Consider the following 15,687-nt stretch of genomic DNA (forward strand, 5'->3'; position numbering starts at 1 on the left):
AGAAGATACAATCTTCTTTATCTATAAGATGGAGGTAATAACAGAACCCATCAAAGTTGTAGTAAACATTAAATCGGTTAATATATGCAAAGTGCTTAGGACAGTACCTGGCACATATCAAAGGGCTCAAAATTTCATTATTAGATTATAGAGAATTCAGTTCCACTGAGATGATGCCTTGTTTTTATTTGACTAGGGTTGATAATCCAAAGCAACAGAAACTAGCTAGGGGCTAGACTCTTTCAAATGTACCCTCATTCCACTTGGTCTCATAAATAGGAGATGATAAGTCTGGTTGGCAATATTCTTAATTTGAAACTCAGTCTGGGTGTTCATGCCTTGAGAGTATGAACAGCACTTGTAATGTAAAATAAAATGCAAAACAAAAACAAGAGGTCTGCTATAGGCTGTTCTTACCTTGAGGTCAAGGGCTATGCTTCTGTCACCTACTATGTGCTGTAAGTCTAGCACATAGCAGGCAACCAAAAAAAATATGAGTTCTTATCAAGAAACCAATAACTAAAGAAATAATAAAGTTATGATGAAAACCATAAGGAAAACTCTAACAGTTTCATAAGTTTTCATTATTAGGTGTTGTTTTTATTCATAGGTAAACCCATAACTGATTTTATCCATTGGCCCTTCATTGGGGAACTCCTCACTATAAAAAGGTTTTTCTACCCTCTCTCAAAGAAGGATGCCTGTTAGGCATTCTAGTTCCAATCAGTTTTTGTAGGTAAGCTTTACGTAAAAACAAAAGCAACATCATCAACAAAAAATTGCAAAGATATTGAATTATTTAGGGGGAAATACAGCAATGTTTGTGATTTACTTTGAAATACATCCAAAAATAAGATGGATTGATAGATGGTATAAAGGATGGATAGATGAATAAACATGAAACAGAGCTACTGCAGGAAAGTGTTATTGGTAGAATCTAGGTGGAATTATATCAGCATTCACAGTAAAATGATTTCAACTTTCTATAAAGCTTGGGAATTTTCATAATAAGACATTAGGGAAAGTATAAACTATATTTAGCAAGTAAAAAGGTAAAATTAAAAGATATGAAAATATTTATATTATAAATACAGCAAAAGTTATTATACTATATAAAGAACTCATTCCAATTTATAAGAAAAACATCAAGATCCCTAATAAAATAAATGGCAAAAGACATTAACAAAATACAAGTAGGAAATAAACCCAAGGAAAATGTTCAGTTACCTCTAACCGAAGAAATTAAAATTAAAGCAAACTGTAAATACCATTTTATATCTACTTTATTAGCAAAATTAAAACACCTGCACAAACACACAGACACACAATTCTAGCAAGGCTGCAGTGAAAACGGTACACTCGTATACAGCTAACAGCATTTACTGCAGAAAGCACAGGCTGTTTGGGAAGGAATCTGGCAGTCCTTTGACCTGGCGTCCCACTCCTTAGAATATGGACTATATCAGTCAATAGATGTTCCCTAGAGTATTATTTACTGAAGGATTAAACTATGAACAACCTAAATGGCCATAAAGAAAAGAAAGATTTAGTAAGTGATGAAATATTAGGAATATCAGAAATATAATGGAATATGGTGCAGACATTTACAAATGACAATAAAGGAAGCTTATGTAGAAATATGCAAAATGTTCATAACACATAATCAAATGGGAAGCTATAATTGATTGTGAGACTAAGAATAAGTGAAATGCATATTGGCACTGTAAAGAAAACATGAATAATTAATGAAAATGACATGTTACCATATACGGGGATTGTGGCTGATTCCTTTTTCTAAATTTTCTTTAATCTTGTCGATCCATCTTTCAATTAAAATTAAATCATTAAAAAGTCCATGTCAAGACTGTCTACTCACAGTGCTGAGTTTGCTGCAGATGATGAGTATCCGGCGTTCGTAGAGCATACTGGCGTACAGATGCAACATGTTGTTTACATCCACAGCCACAAAATATTCTGTCAGATTTCTCTAGGAGAAAGAAGAAGGCAAGGTTTGTGGCTTATTTTGTTTGCTCTTATTACAAACAGTATCTAATAAAAGCGCAAGAAACAGAAAATAATCAGAAAGCATACTTTCTTCTTCCCCTGTCCTGTGCTTTCTACCTGGGAGGCCAAATCCCATTCATGTATAAAATCATGAAATGTAAAGTTAGAAGAGAACTGAGACAGGAAGGAGCCTGGGCAATCACACCTTTGTGTGGTGATCACAGTTTATGACATGAGGTCACATACAGCACAACATCTGTCCTTCATGTCAGGTTGGAAAAGCACAACAGGAATTCTACGATTTTACAAATGAGGAAACCAAGGCTCAGAGAGTTTTGCCAAGTTCAGAGTCTAATAAGCAATGAAGATGGGACTGCTGCTCAGGTCTTTGGACTCCAGATCCTAGAACCTTCCCGATGTACTGTACCAGACGTCTAAGCAAAAGAAAGCACCCTAGGGAGCAGATGCTTCTGGAACAGAGCCTGTTTCTGTGCGGGAGATGCCACCCGCGACGCCGGGTGTGCCCCTCTCCTGTCATCACCGCTGCCCCCCCCCTTCGCAGTTTACATTCGCTAAAACGGCTCAGCTGGAATTAAGGCAATTTCGAAGATTTACAATTTCCAGGTATTTCACTCAAAAGGGGAAAAAAAAATCGAGACAAACAGCAGCAAGTTGTGACAAAGCAGTGTTTTAACTAGCTTTTTTCTGTAGCCCGGGTTTCATTCTTTTAATTAGTACTATAGATTGGCACTCTTCAGATTTCAGAAAAAAATGTAATGCGTTTCATTTATACAATCTTTTCTATACCCACCTGACTTTAATCATACACATGAATATGCTAATTTCCTCAATGTTAACCTCAGCAAGGTTTTCAATGCCACACAATATAATCCTCCAAAAATGAAAGGGGTTGGGGAGGGGAGGAACGCTATTGCCAGGGGTTGCAGTTTATAATGATTAAAGATCTATAACCCATAAATTGAAGTAAACCAGGTGGATTTGACATGCAAAATAGCATAAAGTGCTTTTCAACAATATTATGGGTTGGGAATAAGAATGGGCACTTATCTTATGATTTATTATTGTTTGACTGGAGTACCCAGTTAACCATCAACCTTTATAAATAAAGGGCAAGTGAATTAATAGCTCCATGTACTGACTACCTATTAAGTGCCAGCCACCATGCCAGACACTTCACACGTGTAATCTTATGCAATCTTCACAAAAATCAAATGAGGTATTATTCTTTCCAATATATAAAAAAATTAAATCTGGAGAGAGTAACTGGTATAGTCAGATGTGACTCTACAGCCCATATACTTTTCTTTACACTAAACTGTCCCTCTGAAATACACCTACCATGTACAAAGCTTTACAGATATTATTTCACTTAATCTTGAAACCACTCCTGAACTAGGTATTATCGTCCCCATATAGAGACGAGAAAACAGTGGCACACCGGAGCGATGTAAGTGGACAAAGGTCCCACGGTCAGTGGGGAAGACATGATTCAGTCCTGGGTGGGTCTGTTTCTCAACTTGTACACTTTTTTAATACCACTCAAAATTGTATGTAAAAATCATATTTGGGGAAAAAAAGATCAAATATGCCTAAATAAAAGGGCCAGTTTTTCTGTTAGAAATTATTTTTGCCTCAATTATTGAGTAATCCTCACATGCCAGGCAATAGGTACTTTACCTGTGTTCTGTCTAATCTTCTCAACAACCCTGAGATAGGCATTAGCATCTCCATTTTATAGATGGGAAAACAGGCCCAGGAAGGTTCAGTAGTCTTCTAAAGGTCACCCAGCTAGAAAGGGCAGAGCCAAGTTTCAAAAACAGGTCGCCTGAATCCAAAACTCACACTCTAAGCACGGCATCAACTTGCCTCTTAACAAACCCAAGGGAAAAACAAAACACACACGAAAGGCAGTGTGAATAAGTCAACCAGCATATCTTGCTCAGTGGACTGAGGAACGCTGAGCTAATGATGTCAGGGTGGGGTTTGTACTAAAGACTGTGACATGGCAGAGCTCTCCTCGCAAACAAAAATATGAGGCCCTTCGCTGAGCATTTCAGTAAAAGCTTAACTGCTGATGAATTACATGAATTTTTCTTTTAGGAGAGGATGGAAGTAAAAAGAAAATAGAAATGAGGAGCTTAAAGAAGGCCAGAAAGCCCATTAGCACTTTTGACAGATCCAAAGATAACTCTGAAGCCACCAAAACGTGGCCTCAAGAGTCTGCCAAGAAGCTTCACGCTGGGGAGAAATATGTTACACAGCTTGCCGTCCAAATAGGGAGACACAGCGTCAGAGACAAATCTTGCGCCTTATTTTGGTGGGAGAAAAAAAAAAATCACAAGGATACTTTTGTGGATGGGGAAGGGAACATTTCTGAAATAAAAACACCATTTGAATGAGGCATGCCTCCCATCTCCAATCATGTTCTGAAGGACTCAGGTGCTTGTTCCAAAAACTCTACACAGGTATGTTAAAAAATATGTAACATTTAGCCAAATTCTCTCTAAACTGTCATGTACTTTTTTGGTATTTCTCATCCCATCTGTGCTGATTACCAAGATATTTGTGTCTAAACAGAAGCTGTCTTTCTTATCTGCTTCCTCCCCTGCCTCTTTCCTTCTGGGATGCCACCCGCCTGAGCGGGTGGGAGTGGGTGGAGTGCCAACAGCCCTGGGAACCTCGCTCCGCCGTGGGAGCACCTGTAGGGCAGAGCGGGGCCTTGGGAGCAGCTGTAGGGAGCGCCTGCAGTTGTCACCCAGCCTCAGCTCGGAAGAAAACCCCTGGGAGACAGGGATCTCCCTCCCCCTGCCTTTAAGCACCCAGCCGTTCGAGCACCCCAATCCTCAATTTCTCAGACCCGCCGTGCCTTTTCATACCCCCAGGCCTTTACTTCTGCTCTTCTCTCTGCTGAGGATGCTCTGCTCTCCCTTGAGGACAACCGTTCCCTATTTAAGACCCAGCTGGAATGTCACCTGCTCCTGCTCAACTCATTAATTAGGCTACTCTTTGTGCTTCCATGGCAATTTGTTCCTATCTTATACTAATTCAGTTTGGTTTTGTTTTTGAGACAGGGCCTCACTCTGTTTCCTGGGTCCTATAGAGTGCAGTGGTATCATCATATCTCACTGCAAACTCCTGGGCTCAAGCAATCCTCCTACCTCGCCCTCCCAGAGTTCTGTGATTACAGGTGTGAGCCACCACACTTGGCCAATAATTGTTTTAGGTACATTTTTGTCACTAGATTGAGGTCCCTTGGGGTAAAATTACATATCTCATCATCTAGCAGTTTGATGAAAAGATGAATCAGTGAACGATGGAAACAACTGACTAAAGACTACTACTTCTCCTTAGGGCTACTGTGAGTAGTAGCATGGTACAGGAGGGGCACACCAGCTTAGAAGAGGGACAAGGTGGTTTATTAGGAAGAACATAGCATTTGGCTTCAGAAAACCTGGCTTTGAGTCTGATGAAGTGACCAGTTACTTAGTAATGGTGAAGGGCCCACAGAAAAAGAATTGACCCTGGAAACCATACAAAGTCAGGTGAAATGGATGGGGGTAGGGAGAGAGGTAAAGGGGCAGCTTATCAAGGTATCTGTGGCCACATTTATTAAAAATGTAAACACATTGGTGGTTTGTTCACCAGATAACAAGGGGCGGGGGCTGTACACAGAAGCAGGTGCTCATTTCATGACCAGGTCAGTCATATTTCTCCGGCAGGTGAGAGCAGAGCATAGGAAAAGAGAAGGCATCCATGGCACACTGTCCCAGTCAAGACTGCAGCCAGAATACATCGTGAGCTTGTATTTATAAAAGATGTAAGGTATGCCACTCTCCCCCAGCACTTTGCTTCAGGGGACTAAGTCTTCAACCTCCCATTTCTGTCTCCTATAATCTGGCAATCAACACACCCATATATAACTCCTGCCTGGACTCATCCTGGGCTCTGGGCCTACAGAGATAAACTAAATGTGATTTCCATTTTCCAGAGCTTAGTCTGGGGTTCAGAGGAGCATCAAACCCAGAAACCCAGTATGTAAAGCATTGTGGTCAAGGCTACATTTCAGGGGTGGCTAAGAAAAGCCTCATTCCACTTGACGGATACAGGGTTGAAGGCTGGGGAAGACTGGACAGAAGAGAAGATATCTGCTCTGGGCCTCCCAACAGGGGTCTACTCAGTGGACGAAGGGAGAAGCATATTCCAGGCAGAGGCAGCGGCAGCAAGAGGAGCCCCAGGCAGGTGAGTGGAATGGAGGGCAGGGCCGTGTGGGGCAGAGGAGCCTGGTTCCCAGCCTTGTGGGCCTAGACTTTACCCCTCAGGTACAGGGCAGTGCTGAAGGATCATGACATGATCATGATCGTACTTGTGCTTTAGAAGGATCTTCCTCGAGGCCCTGTGGCGGATGGGTAGGAGAGGAAACAGGAGACAGAACAATCAGCTAATAGGCTGTTGCCATATTCCATGAAAGGAAAATACATTAACCAGCAGTTCAGACGAAAGCTTTGGATATGGATGTGACAGATACCTGTAAGGTGGAATTACAGGACTTGACGATGAATTAGATGTGAGGAGAGATGGAGGAAAAATTTCAATGGCCCCAGACTTCAGGTTCCTGTGCGTCACACTTGCCTACTGGCCCAGTTTTTTAAAGGGATAGTCTGTTCATATATTAATAATAAAGGATAAATCCTCCTTCTAAAGAATTGTCATTCCTGTTAAACATGGTGTCCCTGGCGGCCTAGTGTCCTGGACTCTAATGCCACCATAGAATCCTAAGTAACCACCCCCTTCATTCCCTGCCAATTACTTCTCCTGTGTGACTCACCTACTTGGAGAGGAAAACATTGCTTAAAGGAGGATGTCCCAGTTTCTGTGCTCAAAAGGTCTGTTTTCTTGGTGCCAGTATGTTTTTAGGCTTAAGGACACGCCTTTCCTACTCACAGAGCTTAAGCAACATTTCAGTTCCACGTGCCTGTCGTGTCCCCATGTGCATCTGGCTCTCCACTGGCATTATTACGGCCCTGCTCTGTAGTGCTGGGTAGCAGGGATACAAAGCTGACCACCACCCAGGCTGGAAAGCACTCATATCTGGGGAAGGACTAGGGACAGAGCAGCCTAGAAGCACAGCTTCAGAAGAGCATGCAAGGACAGGCTCCTCAGCCTCTCTAGCCTGCCTTTCTCATCTCTACAAAGAAATGTTGGTGAAGATCCCGTCCAGAGCTAACCCTCTGTGGCTTTAAATCCAGACAAAGAGGAGGAGAATGACACCTGGTAAAACCCCATGCCCCCAAGAGAAGTGCCGTAATGGCTGCTCCCTTCTAGCTGTCCCTGCTGGCTCCTGGCCTGATCCAGGTGGCTGGGGACTTCAGGCTCGCTGTGATCCATGCCGGAGGTTATGAAGCCGGTGGGGGTGGGGAGTTGGAATGGGCTGGGAATGGGAGGGGATATAGTGGGGCTTAGAGAGAAAGCGTCTTAGGTTCAATACCTGAGGGAAATGAGATAATCCTCAAACCAAAGAACCGACTCTAAGCCGGGTACTCCTTGGAGCCTTCGAAACAGATGCTAGTCCGCCCCACTGTCTGTCGTTTCATTAGTCTTTGTGACTTCCCACTTCATACATGGTCCACGTGATAAAGACTTTCTGTCTTGTGTCTGGAGGAGACTTCCAAGGCAAGAGGCTTGGTTTTGTCAATGGGTCTTGATTTCTGAAATAATTCCTGTTCTAATTATTTTACCATATATAAATTTTTAAACCCTCAACTGAATTTTTTTAAAAGAAGAATTTAGGTTATCATAGTTGTATGGGATTCTTTAAAGGGAATTTTAAAATTTGGATTCTAAAATAATCTCCCTACGAAAGAATCCACAAACTCATATAGGAAAGAAAGCAAAGTTTACCCAGAGGTCAACTTTTATCCCTTTGTGTGAATGGAAAAACCATTAGAATAAACAATTACATGATAACTCTTAAGAGCAACAATGGAATTCTCTATAATCTCAGTTCTTGATAATAGGTCTTCTACTACCACCTCAACTTTGTTTATTTTTGAAAGTCATGATGAGTTCATAAATCTTTTCTATATCATGGTGCATCTTTTGACAAAGTGGAGTCTGGGCAATGTTATATGTAACTGTCCATTCTAAATGTTTTCCTCGCATCATTAACCACTTGGTATGACACCAGCCAGATAATTAAGACAGGTTTGCTTAATATTCCAAATGAAGGTCTATATGACCATCCATTAATCAAAAGTAAACTTCAAAGCCTGGCTGCTACAAAAATCCCTTATATAGCCAGTTTACAATGTAACTATTACTACATATCTGTTCATGATCTGTGACTTTTTTTAAATGCAGGTCAACTGTTTAAAATTTATAAAGATTTATGCTCATTTAATTATTGCCTGCATAAAATTCACTCCTACATGTGTTATCTTGATAGACAGAGAAAACCCTGATGAGCAATTACATAGTGATAGTTTTTCGGTGAAAAGAAAAAAAAATTTTTACAAAGAAATTGTAGAAATAATGAGAATTAACTTCAACAGGGATCTAAAAGTGGAAAGAATTAATTTTTCATGTTTGCTTTTCATTAATGTCTTACAGACAAATTGGCCCAAAATCCAACTGAAAAGAACTGTTCTTTTTCCCTCTTCTGCGGGTGGCTGCATGTTCATTCACTCATTCAGTCATTAATTCCATAAATATATATTGAATATCTACAATGTTCCAGATATGATACTAATTACAAAGATGCAATGATTAAAAAATACTGATCCTTGTCCTTATGGAAGGAAAGATGATATTAACTAAACATTCACACAATGAATCATATAACTTACACTTACAGTGAGTGATTTCTTAGATGGATCTAGGGAGCCATGGAGCTGGGCGCCCCCTAGACCCAGCAGCACCTAAATGCTTGGGTCAGACTGATCCAATACGAATCCTGGTTTTAGCATTTACAGATTGGGCAAGTTACTTTGCATCTCTGGGTTTCATTTCCTCTTCACAATAGAGATAACCACCCTATCATAAGGCTGTTGTAAAGATTTCATGACATAACAAACAGTACCTGATCTGATCCACAGCAGGTGTTCAACAAATACTAGCTCCTTCCTTTCTTTTTTACACTGACCCTTCTCTGAAGCTGTCCAGAAGAACGTGATTACCTGGTGACAAAATATTAAGTTCCATATGCCAAAGTCCATTTATCCTTTTCATTCCTTATTCTCTTCAGTAAGTTCCTTAAAGGAGATAATCACTAAATGTTTCCAGAATCTCCCGTATTACAGGCACTGGAGCCCTGGACCCCATCTGCCACACCAGCTCCAGGCTTCAGAAATTCTGGTGTCCACAGGGCCTGCTAAAAGACTTGTGGCTCCATGAAATACACACCCCATGAAAGGAGAAGTACTGACCTTCACAACCAAGAATGTCAGCAAAAACTCAGAAAAGACAACGAGGTAACGTTCACAGTCCTCAGTCATAACTCAGACCACAAGAGGGGTTAAGACTACAATTCTAGGAAAGCTGAGGAAAGGAGAAGAAGAAAACCACCATTGAAACCAGCACCTCTGTCATACCAGGCATTGTACTTGGAACTTTACATTTAACACTTCATTTTTTCCTCCCATTTTCCTTTATTAGATAAGGAGACTGACACTGAGAGAGTTTAAGTAGCTCAAGCTCCCAGGGTGGTGGGGCCCAGTGTCTGGCTGTCTCCAAAATTCATGTTCTTTCCACTACAGCACACTATGTAGCATTAACAACCCCAGAGTTATTGCTTGTTTCAATTTGCAATGCAGCAACTTAATAATTTTAAATTAATCCTTGAAAAAAATCACCAAGAGATTAAAATGCAAATTTTAACATGGCTAGAGCTCAATAGTGATTTTACGTCAAAAATCACACAAATTGGTCCTACAAAAGTTCAGATTCTCCTTAGAGGAAAAGCTTTCCTGCTTCATTTTGTATTTGATATATTAGATATCATTTCTTTTTCCTTTCTTCCTCATGAATACCACAAGTCAACTCTAGGGAGGCAGGGGGGTGTAATGGAAACAAAACCTTATAAAGCTGGGTTGCTCGCTACACCCCACTTACAAGCAGACCTTGGGCTTGTAACCTCGGGTCTTTGAGGTCTGGGCTCCCCCTATGTACAAGGGGGCTCAAGCCTACCTCTCTCGGAGTGGCTGTAAGGATTACAACAGAATCACGTATGTTAAGAGTCTGGCAGATTGGCATTACTATTCTGCTTAGAAACAAACAAGGCTGCCTTTTACTGGTTTGCAAAGGAGGATTTAGGAGACAAAAGGGTTATATGCAGGGAGTTGGTTCATTAGTGGCAAAACCAGCAGAGGGAATGTAAATTCGAAAAATGGCGTGGGCCAGAGAGGTGACATGCAGTGCAGAAGGAATTGGAGGTGAGGTTATGGAGAAGACAGTTTTAAAAAATGATTTCTAATCTCAGTAATTGTGGTTTTCAAAATTAGGAAATTATCAGAACTTTCAAGTACCTTAAAATTAAGTTCTTAAGAAATTCTTGGTCTTCAAAATAAAAAAGATGACCCTAACCTAGGCAATCATTTTTATCATGACATTATTCATAATAGAAAAACATTAGAAATAATCTAAATGTCTATTAGTAGGGAAAGCAGAGTTAAAACACAGGGGATTAAACATACATTTATCTTTTCTCTGTCCTGATGCCACCCTCCCAGAAAAAGTCAAGTAAAAGAATTTTAAAAGGCATAAAAACCGAAGAATGGAAGAGACATTAATGGAAGAGAGGTATCAAACTTTTAGAAGCTAAAACGCAGATGCTACTAAAACAGTGTTTTCTACCTAGGGCCATTTGTCCCCCAGGGGTCATGTGGCAACACCTGAAGACATTTTTGATTGTTACGGCTGGAGGGGGCTGTGCTACCATCATATAGAGAATAGAGCCCACGAGTGTTACTAAACACCTACGGTGTATAAAACGGCCCCGTGCAACAAAGAATTCTCTGGCCCAAGATGCCAACAGTGCCGACTGAGGTTGAAAGCTCCGGATGGGGTGTGTGGGCAGAGCACTAAGCCATCATGCCCAACTCACACACAGAACTCCGGAATGCTCGGGAACTAGAGATAGCCAGAACCTCTGAGGGCCAGGGGAAGAGCACAAATGAAAACAGGAAGGATTCGATCCCAAGATTCTCCTCTCCCCACTCACTCAGCTAGTCAGCTGGCTCTCCTGCACCCCTCCCGAGGCACATGTGTTTACTTTCTGTTGGAACTCAGTCAGAAAGGCCTGGGGTCACCAGGTCCAGCTGAGGACAGGTGATAAAGCATTAAATTGAAAAACAGGTTAAATGAAACATACTAAATGTTGACACACTATAACCCACCACTCCCACTCAGCTTCCAGGACACTGGTGATAAAGTATATACTGCCCAGGCAAGAGAAAATGGACTAGTGCAAAAGGAAAGATTCTGACACTGATATTTGAGCACCGCCCCCCCCCCCCAAATAGCCATTCTAGTTCCGGGCGGGCTTCGGAGATTCTGATCCATCCCCCACAATAAAGCCCACCAGGCACCAAACCCCATTCATCAACACAGAGCTTCCAGTCAGCTTTGTAGAACCTCACTCCTAAATATCACAAGCAGCCATCGAGCCATTTGGGGAAAGCCTCTACCATAGAAGACGGAACGAAAGAAACAGAGGATAGGAATATTGGGCAAGAAGACAATGAAGAGAGAAGAATAATTTTTAAAACCTATAAGTAATAGTCTCACAGATGAGGAAAAATATTAAAATTATGATGTTAGAAATAAGAAAGTCAAAAGGGTGGAGAGATCATCTGAAGAAAGTAGAGGGAAAACTAAAAGACAAAGATGGGAAAAAGGAGACAAAACCAAGAAAATGAGAGGATCAATACAGGAAGGAGACTAAACAGTCTACCTTAGAGGCCCCATAGAAAGAAAAGAGAAAAATACAGAATTTTTTTCAAAGAAATTATGTAAGAAAATCAGCTCTAAAGGACATGAATTTTCAGATTGAATAAGACTACCAAGTGCTCAGGACAATAGATGAAAACAGCCCATAGCAAGGCACATCATTATGTAATTTCCAGACAGTAGAAGAGATAAACAAAGGATGGCTAAACAAAAATAAATAACAGGAATCAGAATGGCTGAGACCTCTTAGTTACAATAGGGAAACTAAAAGTCAGTAGAGAAATTCTGAAGGGAGAGTGATTGCCAACCTAAAATTCCATACCCATTCAAACTATCAAAAGTAGAATAAAGTGATTTTCAGTCATTCTAAGTTTTAAAATGTAACCTCCAACACAATACTTTCTCAGTAAACTACTGGAGATATTTCACCAACATGAGGAAATAATACCAAGAAGAAAAGATGTGAAATAAAAGAACTCTCATATGACAAAAAGGTGTATAAGAAAGGAAATGTAATCAACTACCTGCTTCAGCATGCTCATTAAAATGTAAACATTAACTATCGATTTAATGTAAAAATTTCCTAAAGATATAGCAAGAATGGGAGAGGGGAAATATGTGAAAGTTAGTTTGTGTGTGTGTGTTTTTCTAGGGGAGGAAGGATCAGAGGTGGTGAAAGACCTACACTCTCATCTTCCATAGGAAAATCAATAGGTAACATCTAAAACATACACACAAAAATTAAGGTAAAGCAATATGAACATGTTATTTAAAAATTTGGAAGTAAATGCTACAACTGCTAAAAACATGAAAGTAGCTGCCTCTGGAGAGTGAGAAGTATGGGTAACTTGGAAACTGATGGTTTTCATCAACAACTATGTGGTACTACATAGCCATTAATATGCATTATTTTCATAAGAAAAAAAGCATGGAGTAAAACTATCACTAAAAAGGATGAAAGAGGTAGATGGGAATAGTTTTTAGAATACATTAAACCAAAACATTGAGTTGCTAAACAATATGAATAGTATCACATTTATGATTTTTAAAAAATCTACAACACACACAGCTACCTGCACAAATAGCACTAAATTCACAGAGCAAGGTCTGGAAGGACACTCATCAAACTCTAGTGCTTCTGTATTGTTTAAATTTTTTTTACAATAAAGTATCTCTAAATATTTTTTAATGACACAGGTTCATAACATATTGTTACCCAAAAAAGCAGCCATAAAGGTATGTATTTGCTATGATCCCTATTGTGTATTTTTAAAAATGTAGATTCTAAATTAAAAAAAATAAATCAAAAGAACACCTTTGTCTCAAACAAAATATTACTCAACCCCAATTTAAGCAGTAAACATTAACCTGCTCTGAATAAAAGAGGAGCAGGGATCCAGTGCTGTGACCAGCCAAACATCTATCTCCTCAAGGCCTTCCCAGGCTTCCAAGGGAACCTAAGAGTTCCTGGCAGCACAGTTTGAAAACTACTACTACCATAAAGAGGAAGGAAAGAAAAACTCATAACAGGACTTTCTCTGAGATGGGGGATTATGAGTGATTTTTCTTTTCTTTTGTATGATACACATACAAATATACGTTTTGTATGGATTTAGAACGATTTAAGTAATAATTATCTGTTCCCTGAACATACCTATATAACCAGCTTAACCTGATATATTTGAAGGGGTGAGAGTAGAGATTGCAATAAAGCTTTTCAAGTTATTTTTCTATATTCACATTGCCTATTTCTTAGGTTAACTTTAATTATTTATATTTTTCTAGAGAATGTTTTTATTTTCATAATGTTCAAATTTATTGAATAAGTTTAAGATTTCGTTCTTTTCATAAATTCAGTTTTTAAAACATTATTTTTCAATTTTACTTTAACAATTATTATCTAATCAAATTTCTTTTTCTGGTTTTGGCTTTTTTATTACTATTCTTTTTTTTTTTAGCTTCTTGAAAGTTAAATTCATCATTTTATAAATTTCTCATTTATATAAAAGCATTCAAAGCTATCAATTTTCCCGTGAGTGTGACTTTGGCCACATTACTGACGTATTTGTTGTTTAGCATTCTGTCATTAATTTCTAAATAATACCCAATTTCAATTTTTCATCCTTTGATCCAACTGCTATTTCAAGCAAATATTTTTAAACCTTTACTATTAATTTATAATTTTATTTCACTGCAACAAAAGTGACATTCAAAAAGAGTTTAACTTTTTGTATTTTGAAATTTTCAGTGTGATTTAGTACATGATCAATATTTATAAATGTCCCATAGCATTTTAAAATAATCTTTCAATAGCCTTTTGCTGTTGGTCCAGATTATGCCTCTGCTTATGTTCTTTTCCACAGCATTTTTCCACTTCTTTTTTGATTTCTTCATTGTATATACTGAATTGGCTACTAAGTATCAGTGATCATCTCCTTTATATTGCAGAAAGTCCTAAACTTTCTGGCGCAAAGTGCCTTCCTCTGCAATTATGGGGACATTTCTGTCCTTAATTTTACACTTCTATTATCATTTCAATGGAATTTTTTCAGAAGTGAAAGGTAAAAATCATGGGCTCAAAGTATAGCATGGTATGTAAGAACTCGGTCTCAAGAATCAGAAAGACCAAAGTTTAAATTCTGTTTATACCATTTCTTTGATACAGCACCTTGATTGTGTTACTTAAATTCTCAAGGCTTCTGTTTCCTAATATAACAGAATAATTATGGTAGTTACCACCTAAGCTTGTTAAGAAAGGTTAATAAGAAAATGCAGGGAAAAGCACTGACTATATTATTTGACAAGCAGTAGTACTCAATAAACATCCGTTATCATTGTTGAAATGGGAACACTGGTCTGAATTTTTTATTACCGAATGACAAACAAAAGGGATGCAACATTTTCTACTACAGCCTGATCATATAGAAAATAAACTTTATGTATATTCTTGACAATCCCAATTTATTAAGACTGTATCTAATCATAATACTATAGCCTAACTTCATTAATTACATTTGATTGCTCATCATTTGTAATCTGTCTGGTCTACAGATAACAGTTAGAAGAATTTCCTTTCTGTAAATCTACAGAACAAACATATCACTTATTATGAAAAATATATCATTTATTACAGTACTTTTAAAAACTATCAAGTATTCAAGTATATACCCAAAAGAATTGAAAGCAGGGACTCAAACAGGTATTTATACACTAATGTTCAAAGCAGTATTATTCACAATAGCTCGAAGGTGAAAACAACCCAAGTGTGTATGAAAGGATTAATATATTAATATAAGCAAAATGTGTTATCAACAGATAATGGAATATTATTAAGCCTTAAAAAAAAAAGGCTATTCTGACACATGCTTCAACATGGATGAACTTTGAAGGCATTCTGCTAAGTGAAATAAGTTAGACACAAAACGACCATGTATGATTTCACTGGCCTGAGGTACTCCATTGAGAGCAGTCAAATTCATAGAGACAGAAAATAGAATGGTGGCTGCTAGTGGTTGAGGGGAGAGGGGAATGTGGAATCAGTTTTGCAAGATAAAAAAATTCTGGACATTGATTACACAATAATATGAATGTATTTAAAACTACTGAACTGTACACTTAAAATGGTTAAGATGGTACATTTAATGTTATGTATATTTTGAAAAGCAATCAAGTACCTAAGTGGTAGTTTTCCTTTATTCAATTCTATATAGTACAATTTAT

The 15,687-nt window shown here is 38.7% G+C and overlaps 1 protein-coding gene across 4 annotated transcripts in view; it reads right to left on the reverse strand.

The window, feature by feature from the left end:
* The window catches only part of DENND1A (DENN domain containing 1A), a 493,327-nt gene that overhangs the window by 242,048 nt on the left and 235,592 nt on the right, over positions 1 to 15,687 (reverse strand). For all 4 annotated transcript variants that reach the window (XM_012771853.2, XM_012771851.2, XM_012771850.3 and 1 more), the window contains exon 9: positions 1,877 to 1,987. In XM_012771853.2, coding sequence (XP_012627307.2) covers positions 1,877 to 1,987 — 111 coding nt within the window. The remainder of the gene's footprint in view (positions 1 to 1,876; positions 1,988 to 15,687) is intronic.

This window comes from Microcebus murinus, chromosome 12 (genome assembly GCF_040939455.1).
Source record: "Microcebus murinus isolate Inina chromosome 12, M.murinus_Inina_mat1.0, whole genome shotgun sequence".
NCBI classification, from domain to species: domain Eukaryota; kingdom Metazoa; phylum Chordata; class Mammalia; order Primates; family Cheirogaleidae; genus Microcebus; species Microcebus murinus.